Source organism: Musca autumnalis, unplaced genomic scaffold (genome assembly GCF_047663935.1).
Source record: "Musca autumnalis isolate F117 unplaced genomic scaffold, ASM4766393v1 scaffold_2, whole genome shotgun sequence".
In the NCBI taxonomy this organism is placed as follows: Eukaryota; Metazoa; Arthropoda; class Insecta; order Diptera; family Muscidae; genus Musca; species Musca autumnalis.
The window spans coordinates 14,466,797-14,482,115 of NW_027411755.1; the positions used below are offsets into that span (position 1 = coordinate 14,466,797).

The 15,319-nt window shown below is 37.3% G+C and overlaps 1 protein-coding gene across 20 annotated transcripts in view; it reads left to right on the plus strand.

The window, feature by feature from the left end:
• The window catches only part of LOC141393706 (uncharacterized), a 101,338-nt gene extending 86,947 nt beyond the window's left edge, over nt 1-14,391 (plus strand). For 12 of the 20 annotated variants that reach the window (XM_073967072.1, XM_073967076.1, XM_073967074.1 and 9 more), the window contains 2 exons: nt 5,000-6,424; nt 13,670-13,972. In XM_073967072.1, coding sequence (XP_073823173.1) covers nt 5,000-5,946 — 947 coding nt within the window. In that variant the 3' untranslated portion in view covers nt 5,947-6,424; nt 13,670-13,972. Of the gene's footprint in view, nt 1-4,623; nt 4,691-4,999; nt 6,425-13,669 lie in introns of all 20 variants that reach the window. The other 8 variants (XM_073967075.1, XM_073967082.1, XM_073967090.1 and 5 more) reach the window with 3 other exon arrangements.
• Nucleotides 14,392-15,319: the final 928 nt, after the last annotated feature.

A 15,319-nucleotide genomic window follows, 5' to 3' on the forward strand; every position in this document is an offset into this window, starting at 1 on the left:
TGTGTATAGAAGACCTCGTCAAGAGGTTTTCTTTCTATAGAAGACCTCGTCAAGAGGTTTTCTTTCTATAGAAGACCTCGCCAAGGGGTCTTCTGTGTATAGAAGACCTCGTCAAGGGGTCTTTTGTGTATAGAAGACCTCGTCAATGGGTCTTCTGTGTATAGAAGACCTCGTCAAGAGGTTTTCTTTCTATAGAAGACCCCGTCAAGGGGTCCTCGTCAAGAGGTTTTCTTTCAATAGAAGACCTCGTCAGGGGGCCTTCTATGTATAGTAGACCTCGTCAAAAGATATGTCTTCTGAAGACCTCGTCAAGACATCTTCTTTGTATAGAAGACCTTGTCAAGGGGTCTTCTGTGTATAGAAGACCTCGTCAAGAGGTCTTCTGTGTATAGAGGACCTCGTAAAGGGGTCTTCTGTGTATAGAGGACCTCGTAAAGGGGTCTTCTGTGTATAGAAGACCTCGTCAAGGGGTCTTCTGTGTATGGAAGACCTCATCAAGAGTTCTGCCGTTTATAGAAGACCTCGTCAATAGGTTATCTTTGTATAGAATAGGTCTTCTGTGTATAGTAGACCTCGTCAGAAGGTCTTCTGTCTATAGAAGACATCGTTATTGGGTCTTCTGTGTATAGAAGACCTCGTCAAGGGGTTTTCTTTCTATAGAAGACCTCGTCAATGGGTCTTCTGTGTATAGAAGACCTCGTCAAGAGGTTTTCTTTCTATAGAAGACCCCGTCAAGGGGTCCTCGTCAAGAGGTTTTCTTTCTATAGAAGAACTCGTCAAGGGGCCTTCTATGTATAGTAGACCTCGTCAAAAGATATGTCTTCTGAAGACCTCGTCAAGACATCTTCTTTGTATAGAAGACCTCGTCAAGAGGTCTTCTGTGTATAGAGGACCTCGTAAAGGGGTCTTCTGTGTATAGAAGACCTCGTCAAGGGGTCTTCTGTGTATAGAAGACCTCATAAAGAGATCTGCCGTTTATAGAAGACGTCGTCAATAGGTTATCTTTGTATAGAATAGGTCTTCTGTGTATAGTAGACCTCGTCAGAAGGTCTTCTGTCTATAGAAGACATCGTTATTGGGTCTTCTGTGTATAGAAGACCTAGTCAAGAGGTTTTCTTTCTATAGAAGACCTCGTCAAGGGGTCTTCTGTGTATAGAAGACCTCGTCAAGAAGTTTTCTTTCTATAGAAGACCTCGTCAAGGGGTCTTTTGTGTATAGAAGACCTCGTCAAGAGGTTTTCTTTCTATAGAAGACCTCGTCAATGGGTCTTCTTTCTATAGAAGACCCCGTCAAGGGGTCCTCGTCAAGAGGTTTTCTTTCTATAGAAGACCTCGTCAAGGGGCCTTCTGTGTATAGAAGACCTCGTCAAGGGGTCTTCTGTGTATAGAAGACCTCGTCAAGAGGTTTTCTTTCTATAGAAGACCTCGTCAAGGGGTCTTCTTTCTATAGAAGACCTCGTCAAGAGGTTTTCTTTCTATAGAAGACCTCGTCAAGAGGTCTTCTGTGTGTAGAAGACCTCGTCAAGAGGTTTTCTTTCTATAGAAGACCTCGTCAAGGGGTCTTCTGTGTATAGAAGACCTCGTCAAGAAGTTTTCTTTCTATAGAAGACCTCGTCAAGGGGTCTTTTGTGTATAGAAGACCTCGTCAAGAGGTTTTCTTTCTATAGAAGACCCCGTCAAGGGGTCCTCGTCAAGAGGTTTTCTTTCTATAGAAGACCTCGTCAAGGGGCCTTCTGTGTATAGAAGACCTCGTCAAGGGGTCTTCTGTGTATAGAAGACCTCGTCAAGAGGTTTTCTTTTTATAAAAGACCTCGTCAAGGGGTCTTCTGTGTATAGAAGACCTCGTCAAGAGGTTTTCTTTCTATAGAAGACCTCGTCAAGAGGTCTTCTGTGTGTAGAAGACCTCGTCAAGAGGTTTTCTTTCTATAGAAGACCTCGTCAAGGGGTCTTCTGTGTATAGAAGACCTCGTCAAGAGGTTTTCTTTCTATAGAAGACCTCGTCAAGGGGTCTTCTGTGTATAGAAGACCTCGTCAAGGGGATTTTCTTTCTATAGAAGACCTCGTCAAGGGGTCTTCTGGGTATAGAAGACCTCGTCAAGAGGTTTTCCTTCTATAGAATACTTCGTCAAGGGGGCATCTGTGTATAGAAGACCTCATCAAGAGGTCTTCCGTTTATAGAAGACTTCATCAAGAGGTCTTTCGTTTATAGAAGACCTCGTCGAAAGGTTATCTTTGTATCGTCAAAAGATATGTCTTCTAAAGACCTCGTCAAGAGATCTTCTTTGTATAGAAGACCTCGTCAAGGGGTCTTCCGTTTATAGAAGACCTCGTCAAAAGGTTATCTTTGTATAGAATAGGTCTTTAGTGTATAGTAGACCTCGTCAAAAGATATGTCTTCTGAAGACCTTGTCAAGAGATCTTCTGTGTATAGAAGACCTCGTCAAGAGGTCTTCTGTGTATAGAGGTCCTCGTCAAGGAGTCTTCTGTGTATAGAAGACCTCGTCAAGGGGTCTTCTGTGTATAGAAGACCTCGTCAAGGGGTCTTCTGTGTATAGAAGACCTCGTCAAGGGATCTTCTGTGTATAGAAGAGCTCGTCAAGAGGTCTTCTGTGTATAGAAGACCTCTTGAGGAGGTCCTCTTTGTATAGAAGATCTCGTCAAGAGGTCTTTTGTGTGTAGAAGACACCGTCAAGGGTTATTCTGCGTAAAGAAAAAAGCTCCTCTTTGTATAGAAGACCCCGTTTAGAGGTCTTCTCTTTGTAGAAGACCTCGTTAAGAGGTAATTTGCCTACAGAATACCTCATCAATAGGTCTTCTGCCTCGTAAAGAGGTCTCCAGCCTGTAGAAGACCTCGTCAAGAGGTCTTCCGCCTATAGAAGACATTGTCAAGAGGTCTCCAGCCTATAGAAGAACTCATTCAAAGGTCTTTTGTCCACAGAAGACCTCGTCAAGAGGTTTTCTGTCTATAGAAGACCTTAAAAAGGTATTCTTCAGTCTATATTGGACCTCAAGAGTTTATCTTATGTCCGTAGAAGACCTCAAGGGGTCATCTTCTGCCTATAGAAGACCTCAAAACGTTTTCTTTTGCTATAGAAGACCCAATAGTTCTTCTGAGGATATAGAAACCTGGTATATCCACCCACCTGGGGCGCCATTAACAAAGCAATGCCAACAAAATGAAACATATTTGCCAGAACTTCCATTGGAAGTTTAGCAAAGGGCAACATTTTACCACATATTAAAATAAATTCTTCATTACAAGAACATAATAACAGGGAGCATTAAGAGTTGGGCGCCATTTTTAAGCAAATCTAGGTATATAGTCAACTGAATTGTTTGAATGTTTACAAAAGGTCCACATTTTAACTTATAATACATAAAGTCATTACTGTGAGGATATGCATAATTGATATCTCCACGTTGGGCGCCATTTACAAACCAATGCCAAAAAACCACAGACATTAGCCAGCAATTCCGTTGAAAGTTAAACTGAAGCTAAAAAATTTGAAAATTCTATATATCAAAAATTCTCAATTGCGGGACATTAACGTTGGGCGCCATTTATTAAACGATCAAAAAAAAATCAATCTAAGAGTTATCAGCCATTTCTGACACTGATGCCTATTGGTAGTTAAATAACTCCAACTTTATTGGGTGGAAATTGAAGCCACAAGTTGGGCGCCACTTACTAAAAATAACAAAAAATTATGTGAATTAATTTATTTGGGCATCATTAGTATAAATTATATATTTTTTTTGTTATAACATTTTCTATTTGAAGGATATAGAATCTTGGGTCATTTACGTTGGGCGCCATTTTTTTAAAATTATCAACAAAATCAATTTAAGTCATGTCAAAAACTTAAAACTGAAAATTGTAATGAATTATTTCACAAATCTTTATGGTGTGCCTAAGGAAGCACAAGGTTGGCCATCATTTATTAAAAATATAAAAAATTGAAATAATTTAAGGCACCCTATAAATATTTGTGAAATAATTCATTACAATTTTGAGTTTTAAGATTTTGACATGACTTAAATTGATTTTGTTGATAATTAAAAAAAAAATGGCGCCCAACGTAAAAATTCTCCAAAATCTATAGGAAAAATATACAGGGCAATCATGAATAAAAATTCCGTGCAGAATTTTTTCCCTTTCCCTACTTTCACAATTTTTTATTTCCAATTTATGTCCAAAAATGGAATATTTTTGTCGATTCGACGAAAATATTCCATAATTAAGTTATTCTAGTAGGTTTTCAATGTTTTAAAATATTTATTTTAAAAGAATTACACTTTATAAAATTATTTTCCTTGCGGAAAATTCCTAGGGAAATATTCATGATTGCCCTGATAGAAACTCAGGGCTTTTACGTTGGGCGTCATTTATTAAATCATCAACCATATCAATCTAAGTCTTGTCAGACATTCCCTCTTTTTTATGAATAATATCAAAAACTTTATGGTGCGCCAACTGAAGCTAAAAATTGGGCGCCATTTTATATCCTATGCTAATGTTTTAGTGACAGTTTGAAAGATCAGGTCCCATGTTGGGCGCCATTAACTATATTTGTTAACTATTTTATTTGTTAATGTACTCTCTATGTATATTATCTTCTTGCAGAGTTACTGCTACTGGGCCTATTGATAATGGGTGCCACACAGCCAACAGATTTGCACAAACGTTTTAGGTTAGAATGAAAAACTAAAAAGAAAAAACAAACATAACCTCTAAATTTGTTTAATAACTTCAAAAAAATAGTTCAAGCGCACACACCCCCTCCCACACTGAATACACCAACAAAAATTTGGTATAGTTAAAAAAAGAACACGCACAAAAGCACAACAATTAAAAACGCCGATTAATCAGAGATAACATGAATAGCTTTTTCGTTAGAAAGATTTAACAAAGAAAATCAAAATTTTCAAAAACTGATCTTAGCTCTTAATATTTTTTGAAGTAAAATTAACAAATATTATTTTTAATTTTCCCCGCACAGCTCACTCCAGTCGCTCAACATCCCAACAACGCCATGAACAACGTACCACGACCACAACGACCACGACATCCTCATCCCACAATAATGATTCCGAACGGATTGCAGGGAAATCGAGCAAAACGAAAGCAGTCGCAACAACAGCATCAACAGAAAATACGACGTACGTAAGCGTAACGAATTTAGCAAACGAACAAACAAAACAAGAGATTTTAGTCAATAACGAAGCGAGTAAAGAAATCGCTGCTGTAGTCACGACACAAACCTCTTCTTCCTTTCAACACCACCGCCACCACACGGTTGAGAGAGGAGAAGAAATCAGAGAAGAGAAAAAGCAAAACAAGGATGACAACGACGATGAACAAACAACGGCAAAAACTGATGAAAAAATCCCTCCACCAAAACCGCCTCGCAAGAAGCGTAAACAATCCTTAATCCCCATAGCCATACCCAGCAAACCCGAACGCCAACCACCCTCACCGCCTCAGTCCCACTCCCCCTCCAATGATCATTCTCCCACCTATGAATATAAATTGAAATCGAAAATAATACCACCCAGCTATTCGAATCAGAGTACTTTGCGTAAAAGTTCCCTACCCAGGCCAACGAGCCGTTTGGCTTTGCTTAACAAGGCCAGGAAACCCTCACAAAAGTCTACCCACTCCACATCTTCATCCTTTGCTTTTCTACCCTATTTGCCAGCCAAACGTAATTCGGATGTTAGTCATGTCTATGACAATTACATGTTGTATGCCGTACCGGCGGCCATTAATACCAAAGCCTATCAACAGAATCTGGTTAATGATCATGCCCAGCTTTTCGGGTCGGCGGGTGGTAATCGTTATCATCATCAGTATCATCTTGGATATGGTGGCAAGGGATTAAGGCGTAGGACTGTGCGCAGCACAGTTTCAACGCATCAACCGTTTGGCATATGCACATGTTCATAGTATGCCGGACAAAAGGGAAACAGGGGAAGAGGGAGGAAAATTAATTTCCTCCCTTTTCCCCTTCGCCCTGCTTTCCTTTAAAATACTCGCAATTTAAGCTTCTTTATTTTCGGGCACAAATTTCCTTTTCAAACTACCTCACTACCTTTTCCGCAACCCCAATACAATTTTAAGCCCCCACTAACCTTGCAATTAGTGTCAGTCCCCCTTTCCCCCTTTTTACCACATCATCCACCACAACCACCACCAAATCCTCATCAAGGCACCAAATTCTGTGTTTTTAACCCAAAACTGAGCATTTTGGAAATTTACCGATTCGAACGAACGATCAAGAAATTCAAAATTTTCAACGTTTCAGCGAATTCAAAATTCAAACCAACATTTGTTTTGAAATCTGCACAACTCATCTTTTGCACACACAACAAAATTGCAATGCAAAAACTCGTTAATTTCGGATACATTTTTACTTTTTCACAGTGTAAGGAAATGAAAAGTTTTTTCTTATTTTCGTAGCTCTGCTCCTTCTACTTCTTCTTAAGGTAGCTGTAGTGTAGTAGTATTTTAATCCATATCTCGTAGTTGCATTCTTCTAACCTACCTTCAGGTTCTTAGATTTTAATCTTAACTTTCATTATTTCGATTATTTTAAGCTAACAACCTGAGAACATTTCATTCCCTATAACGTTATTTCATAATTCATGTAGCAGAGTTAAGGTGAAATCGATATTTCTGGGGTGTATCCTACGTCCTCACCTGAAACTAAATTTTTTTTCTTGTTATACCTTATTGCAATTGAGTAAAAAAATACTAGAAATCTCATTGGGTATAAAAAAACCAAGCCATCCACGTTGGGCGCCATTTATTAGAAATATGACAAAAATTAAACAAGCGTTCCCATTAGTAACACACAAATAAACTCTAACTTTGAGCCCGAATTAATTGTTTGAGGAGGCAGGAAAAAAATGCAAACTCGTGTTTAGAGATTTTTACCAAAAAACCCAAATTGGGAGGATATGCAAACCTTGTATTTCAACTTTATGCGCCATTTTACAAAACAATGCCAACAAAATCAAACACATTTGCCAGCACCTCCAGTGGAACCTTAACAGAAGTCAACATTTTAATAAAACTCAAAATACATTCTTTAATCCGAGTATACAGGAACCAGCATTATGAACGTTGGGCGCCATTTATAAGAAATGTTGAAACAAATCTTTCAGTCTCAACTGAAGCGTGTTGGAAGTTTAAAATAGGTCAATATTTTTAATAATATTCCCAAAAATTGTTATTGAGAAAATATGCAATCCTGTTGTCCTTACGTTGGGCGCCATTTATTAAACAAAGTGAAGAAAAACACATTTGCACGCACTTCCATTAGGAGATTAGCAAAAGCCGTAATTAAAAATATACATATTCCAATATTCTCTCTGTGAGGATATAGAAACCAAAAGAACTTACGTTGGGCGCCATTTAAAAAAAATATCAAAAAAATTTGACTAGTTATCCAGTCATTAGTAGTTAAAAAAAATTAAAGTTTTGAAAGTTTAGCAACAGTGAAAAATCGTAAGGATATGCAAATAGGACTCCCTCATATCGGACTGCTTTTTAAAGCAATTCTAATGCCAACAAAATCAACGAATTTAGCCTGCAATTTCATTGAAAGTTTATCACTAGCCATAATTTTAAATTCTCGATCAGAGTGTTTCTTTGGACACGTATCTATATCAGCGAGCAATTGACACTTGTGTATCAAAAGTTTCTTGTTGAAACCAAAAAACAAGGAAACTGATGAGGATCTGTGGCGAGATCCGAAGCTATAGTCTCTCCTGCCTTACCCCTTGGTAAACATCCCACAAACAAATTAAAGTTATTTTAATAAAATATTAAAACAGCGACTATGGGATTAAGCCTGACTATTTTGAAATGCAAAATAGAATTCATCATCCCAAATAAAAAACGCCAACTATCCTAAAATTTTTTTTTTCAAAATTCTCTATTGGGTGGGTAATTTACGTTGGGCGCCATTTATTGAATTGTCAACAAATTCAATCTAAGTCAAGTCAGTCTTCCCACTGATTTACATATGAGCCGCCCAGTTCACACATCGATTAACTCCATAAAACGAAAAGTTGAGAAAGGCGATGATGAAATGTATGCTTACCCCTGCATATCTGCATATTTGCCACTGTTTATTTGTAATTTAATGGTGCTAATCATTATTATTCAGGAAAGTTATTATAAATATAAAAAGTTCTGACTATATCAAGTGCTCTGACACTTAAATTCAAGATTTTTCAAAAAGCGGAGTTAATCGATGTGCGCACTGAAGGGCTCATATATTGGTAGTTGAAAACCCTAAAAGTCCAAAAAATTAATATAAACAAATTATAGGAAGATATATTGGAGCCCTAGATTGGGCGCCATTTATTAAAATTAGCACAAAAATATTGTATATTTTTATTTATGACCAATTTAAATGAATAGGACAACCAAAGGGATCATTTCGACATTTCAAAAGACATACTTTAAGAAGTTTCCTAGTTGGGCGCCATTAAAAATTAAATACTATTAATGGTATTTAAATTTTAATGGCGCCCAACGAAACTCAAATACTAACACAGAAAAAAAATACTCAAAATGCTGCCAACACTACTGAGAGTAGCTGATAATGTCAAAAAGATTTTGCCAGTATGCCAAGGTGATTCGATGATTGAAATCGGCTATACTCATAGATATGAGAGAATTCGCTCTTTTTCCCTGAACGGATGTTCGTTAGAAATAGTTGCATGACCACGTAGGCAAAGAATTTAATAGTAGACAAAAAAAACTTCTTATAGAAGGCTGTAAATCCCACTTCCCAGCACCGTGGTGCAATTGGTAGCACACCTGTCTTGCACTCTGAATGCCTACATTCCCTACATTCGATTCACAGTCTAGACAACAACAAACAATTTTCAACGGTTACAAAAAACCCCTCACAATAAACCATGTAAAACTTCTCTATAAGGAGGGAAGGGGGGTGTGGGGGAATAAAAAAGACCTTCTCAAAAATCAATAGAAAATCCTTCCTAAGAAGATTTGGTAGTATTTTTACAGAGTACCAAAACTACACAAACAGAACAGACATGGATATTAAAATTCGAGACAATATGGACATCTAATATGAACATCTTTAAGAACATCTAAAGGTTCAGATTTTCTATATACAGATCTTCTATTAGGAATGCATTCTGGACAGGCCTTTTATAAAAAGAACCTGTTGAGGGATGTCTTCAATTGGAAGAACCAAATGTAGCAAGATCCTTCTATGAAGCCCTTCTGATGCCCTATAAAAAGACCTTCTATGGACTTTCAATCGTTTTCTATATAGACACGCCCTCCTTGGTCTTATATAGGAAGCCCTTCTGGACTTCTCTTCTTCGGCTTTTCTATAAGAAAAACTTCTTGTATTCTATAAGAAGACTTTCTGCTCTAAAATAAGAAGTCTTTCTGCTCATCTATAGGAAGACATCCTGATCTTCTCACCGCCTGTACGAAGACATTCTGGTCTTCTATGGAAAGGAGTTCTTCCCTCTGATTTTCTATATAAGGACATGCTGGTGGTCTTCCATCAAACCTTTTACAGGAAGAACTCCACGTCTTCTATACGAAGACGTTCAGATCTTCTATAAAGAGTCCTTCTTGTCTATAAGAAGTCCTTCTGCTCTTTTAAAAGATTGTTTTCCTGTCTTCTATAAGAAGATCTCCAGTACTTCTATAAGAAGATCTTCTCTTCTTCTATATGAAGACCTTGTCCTCTTCTATAAAGATGACGTACTGGTCTTCTATATGAAGACCTCTAGATCTTCTATATGAAGACCTCTAGATCTTCTATATGAAGACCTCTAGGTCTTCTATATGAAGACCTCTAGATCTTCTATATGAAGACCTCTAGGTCTTCTATATGAAGACCTCTAGATCTTCTATATGAAGACCTCTAGGTCTTCTATATGAAGACCTCTAGGTCTTCTATAGAAAGACATCCTTGTCCTTTTTATGAAAGATCTTCTAGATTTCTATGAGACGACCTCCTAGTCTTCTGTAAGAAAATATTTCGATCTTCCTGGTGTTGTATGAGAAGATCATCTGGTGTCCTTCAGTTCGGCAACTGGAATACCTTCTGGACTTCTATGTAAAGTTAAAACTACTTTTGAAAGAAGATCTTCATGTCTTCTAGAGGAAGACAACCAGCTCTTCTATAAGAAGGCCTACAGCTCTTCTTTGAGAAAACTATACGAAGATCTTCTGGTCTCTTATAGGAAGACCTACCAATTTTCTATTGAAAAAAACTCTGTTATTTTATAAGAAGACATTCTGGTCTTCTGATAGATCAAATTCTATAAGAATATCTTCTATTCTTCTATAAAAGATTGTTCGATGAGATTCTGGTCTTCTATAAGAAAACTTTCTTGCCTTCTGTAAGAAGACCTGCTGGCCTTCAGTAAGAACATCTTCTGGTTTTCTATAAAAGTAATTTCGGTCTTCCATAAAAAAACGTTCTGATATTCTATAAGAAGACGTTCAGATCTTCTATAGAAAAAAATCTTATATTCTTCTGTAGAAATCCCTTCCAATCTTCTATAGAAATAACTTCCGGTCTTCTACAAGAAGAACTTCTGGTCTTCTATAAGAAAATCTTCCGTTCTTCTATAGAAAATACCTTTTGTTTCCCTATAAGAAGACTTTCTGGTCCTCTATAGAAAAACATTCTGTTCTTCTATAAATCCTTGAGGTCCTCCATAGAATACCGTCTGCTTTTCTTCCCATGAAAAACGTCTGGAGACATAAGTCTTCTATTACCCTTCTGCTCTTCTATTGTATTCCAGTTCGGGACATCTGTTGCAAGACCTTCTGATATTCCATTGGAATACCTTCCAGTCTTCTAAAAAACATTCTTGTTCAGAAAACTTTGTGGTACTCTAGCAAGAACTTACTGTATTTTGTGGGACGATCTTCCTGCCATCAAAAGAAGAGTAGTCGTCTTGGCCATACCTAAGAGGATCTTTTAGTCTTCCATAAGAAATACTTCGGCCTTCCATTGCTATTCTTTAGGTGAACTTTTGTATGGGAAAAGTCATCTCCGGTGAACTTTTGTATGGGAAAAGTCATCTCCGGTGAACTTTTGTATTGGAAAAGTCATCTCCGGTGAACTTTTGCGTAGGAAAAGTCATCTCCGGTGACCTTTTGTATGGGAAAAGTCATCTCCGGTGAACTTTTGTATGGGAAAAGTCATCTCCGGTGAACTTTTGCATAGGAAAAGTCATCTCCGGTGAACTTTTGCATAGGAAAAGTCATCTCCGGTGACCTTTTGTATGGGAAAAATCATCTCCGGTGAACTTTTGTATTGGAAAAGTCATCTCCGGTGAACTTTTGTATGGGAAAAGTCATCTCCGGTGAACTTTTGTATGGGAAAAGTCAGCTCCGGTGACCTTTTGTATGGGAAAAGTCATCTCCGGTGAACTTTTGTATTGGAAAAGTCATCTCCGGTGAACTTTTGTATGGGAAAAGTCATCTCCGGTGAACTTTTGTATGGGAAAAGTCATCTCCGGTGAACCTTTGCATAGGAAAAGTCATCTCCGGTGAACTTTTGTATTGGAAAAGTCATCTCCGGTGAACTTTTGCATAGGAAAAGTCATCTCCGGTGAACTTTTGCATAGGAAAAGTCATCTCCGCTGACCTTTTGTATGGGAAAAGTCATCTCCGGTGAACTTTTGCATAGGAAAAGTCATCTCCGGTGACCTTTTGTATGGGAAAAGTCATCTCCGTTGAACTTTTGTATTGGAAAAGTCATCTCCGGTGAACTTTTGCATAGGAAAAGTCATCTCCGGTGACCTTTTGTATGGGAAAAGTCATCTCCGGTGAACTTTTGCATAGGAAAAGTCATCTCCCGTGAACTTTTGTATGGGAAAAGTTATCTCCGGTGAACTTTTGCATAGGAAAAGTCATCTCCGGTGACCTTTTGTATGAGAAAAATCATCTCCGGTTAACTTTTGTATTGGAAAAGTCATCTCCGGTGAACTTTTGTATTGGAAAAGTCATCTCCGGTGACCTTTTGTATGGGAAAAGTCATCTCCGGTGAACTTTTGCATAGGAAAAGTCATCTCCGGTGACCTTTTGCATAGGAAAAGTCATCTCCGGTGACCTTTTGTATGGGAGAAGTCATCTCCGGTGACCATTTGTATGGGAAAAGTCATCTCCGGTGAACTTTTGTATTGGAAAAGTCATCTCCGGTTAACTTTTGTATGGGAAAAGTTATCTCCGGTGAACTTCTGTATGGGATAAGTCATCTCCGGTGAACTTTTCTATAGGAAAACCTTTCGGACTTCTATAGCCAGGCATTTTGGTCTTTCCTTCTTCTAGTGTTCTATAAGAAAGACATCTGCGTTCTTATATGGCAACACCTTTTGGTCTTCTATAGTCCGATTTTCTGGTGTACTAGAAGAAAGCCTTCTAATCTTCTAAAAGACAACTTTCTTGTCTTCTACAAGAGGACCTTCCTGTCCTCTATACAAGATCCTTTGGACATTGTGGTCTTCTATGAAAAGTGCTTGTTGTCTTCTGCAAGGAGACTTTGTGATATTCCAGAGGAAGACCTCCTCGTATTTTATAGTAAGGCCTTATGATCTTCTATAGGAAAACTCTAAAAAGTTCTTCTGTTTTTTTTTTTAATGGAAGACACTCTGATCTCCAGCAAAAAGAAGCACCTTCTAGGTTTCTATTATAAAGATATTATGGTCTCGCATAAGAAGACATTCGCTGTCGTTCATGTTTGGTTAAGGTAGAAGTTCAGGACGTTCTAGTCTTCAATGTAAAGACATTCTAGTCTTCCATAAGTATCGAAAGAAATACTAGTTGGTCTTCTTAAGGATAACCATGTGGTCCTATATTTGGAGATCTTCTCGTCCTGTTAAGAAAACCTTCTGGTCTTCAATAAGAAGTAATCTGGTTTCTTTAAGAAGGTCTTCTGGTCTAAAGAAGACTAGTTGGCGTTTTAAAAAGATTTGCCAACGGAGACGTCGAGGTCTTGTAGGTGGACATTCTGACATTTGGAATAAAGCAGTAATTCTTTCATAAAAAATTGATTGGTCTTTTATAAAAATACCTTCTACAGGAAAATCTTTTTTTTTATAAAAAAAGTAACTTGAGTGACCCCATGTCGGGCGCTATTTATTATTATACATTACAACATTATACAACATTTATTTTCTTACCCTTAACCACTTCTAATAGACATTCTCCACATTGGGAGAAACTGCTATGGAATACAATCCTGAGTCCAAATTTGTTGCTTTCCTACAATTTGTATTTTTTAACAAAAAATCATAAAACTAACAAACAGATTTTTATTCGAAAATAACTTGCATCTCTAATCACGATTGACTATGAACATGTTGCCTACGTAGACAAAACGTATGAAACTTAAGAAATATCCCTATTGGCTATCTACGTTGATATAACTTTTCTTTTTCACTATTTCTTTCTGTCGTCATCTGGGTAGTTAAAATAACATTTGTGGTTTCATCGAAATATTTTCAGAAAAATAAAAGTATCTCCCTCTCTCGCTCTCTAACTGGCTGTAGTAAAAATTTAGAGTGTAGTTTGAAAAGTCAAACTAAACCAATAATAACTATTTTTTAAATTATTTAAGAAAAATATATGATTTGTTTTTTTTTCTATTTTACAGCCAGAGTAAAAATTCCCAACAACGTTCAAAACAGCAGCAGCAGCAAGAATCCGCACATCATCATCAACGCCAATCTCATCACAGATCATCATCGTCCAAAGATCGATCCAGAGAACATTCAAAAGATAAAACAACGTCATCATCAGCAGTAGCCGTCGAACGAAAACAAAAATCATCCAGACCCACAGAGGTCATAACCAAAACCCATGAACATGTCTATGGCCTCAAGTCGGCCATCATAAAGACCACAACGAAATTACGTGAAAAATCTAGAGCTCGCAAAGAAAAGAAATGAAAAGAAAATTAACCTGGAAACAAACTACAACGAAAACTAATCCTGAAGGTCTTAGGGAACCCTCGACTTAAGGGGGTCCCTTGTTATCTGCCAATCCAATAACTTGCTAAACCATAAAAAATAATTATTGACCTTTTGTTTTATTACTAATTTTACTTACTCGCACTTTAATGACTTAACCTAGAATTATTTTTAAATTTGTTTTTAAACGACAACATAAACAAAGTATTAATTAATTAATTAAAAAACTGAACTATTAAACAATTCTCTTATATTAGTTTTTTTTTTTCGTTTTGTATTATTAACTCTACATGATACTCATATTTTTATGATATATATTTTTTTAATTCTTTGTGTTTATATTTTTAAGTTTTTGTTTTTTGTGTCTTTTTGTGTGTTTTCAAAATAAAATTGAGCACGCATCCAATTTTTTGCCTTAAAGTACTTTAAGAGAGTGTGTTATGGTCTTCGCTAATTAGTTAAGATTTTAAATGAAAAAGATTGAAAAAATGTTCTTTAGATCCTTAAGCTATGTTGTGGAGAATCTCCCACCCCTGTATCCCTTAAATTATTTAATTAAAAAATATTAATAAATAAATTTGAAAATAAATATTAAAAAATAAAAATGTATGTGTTTAATTATTAAGATGGCGCCCAATGTGGCAATTTTACAAAGGAAGCCTCCTACGGAGGTCTTCTATTCTATAGAAGCCTCCTACGGAGGTCCTCTATTCTATAGAAGCCTCCTATGGAGATCCTCTATTCTATAGAAGCCTCCTAGGAAGGTCTTCTATTCTATAGAAGCCTCCTACGGATGTCTTCTATTCTATAGAAGCCTCCTACGGAGGTCTTCTATTCTATAGAAGCCTCCTACGGAGGTCATCTATTCTATAGAAACCTTCTACGGAGGTCTTCTATTCTATAGTAGCCTCCTACGGAGGTCTTCTATTATGTAGAAGCCTCCTACATAGGTCTTCTATTCTATAGAAGCCTCCTACGGAGGTCCTCTATTCTATAGAAGCCTCCTACGGAGGTCTTCTATTATAGAGAAGTATCCTACGGAGGTCTCCTATTATATAGAAACCTCCTACGGAGGTCATCTATTCCATAGGAGCCCCCTACGGAGGTCTATAGAAGCCTCCTACGGAGGTCTTCTATTCTATAGAAGCCTCCTACGGAGGTCTTCTATTCTATAGAGGCCTCCTACGGAGCTCTTCTATTCTATAGAAGCTTCCTACGGAGGTCTTCTATTCTATAGAAGCCTTCTACGGAGGTCTTCTATTCTATAGAAGCCTTCTAAGGAGGTCTTCTATTCTATAGAAGCCTCCTACGGAGGTCCTCTATTCTATAGAAGC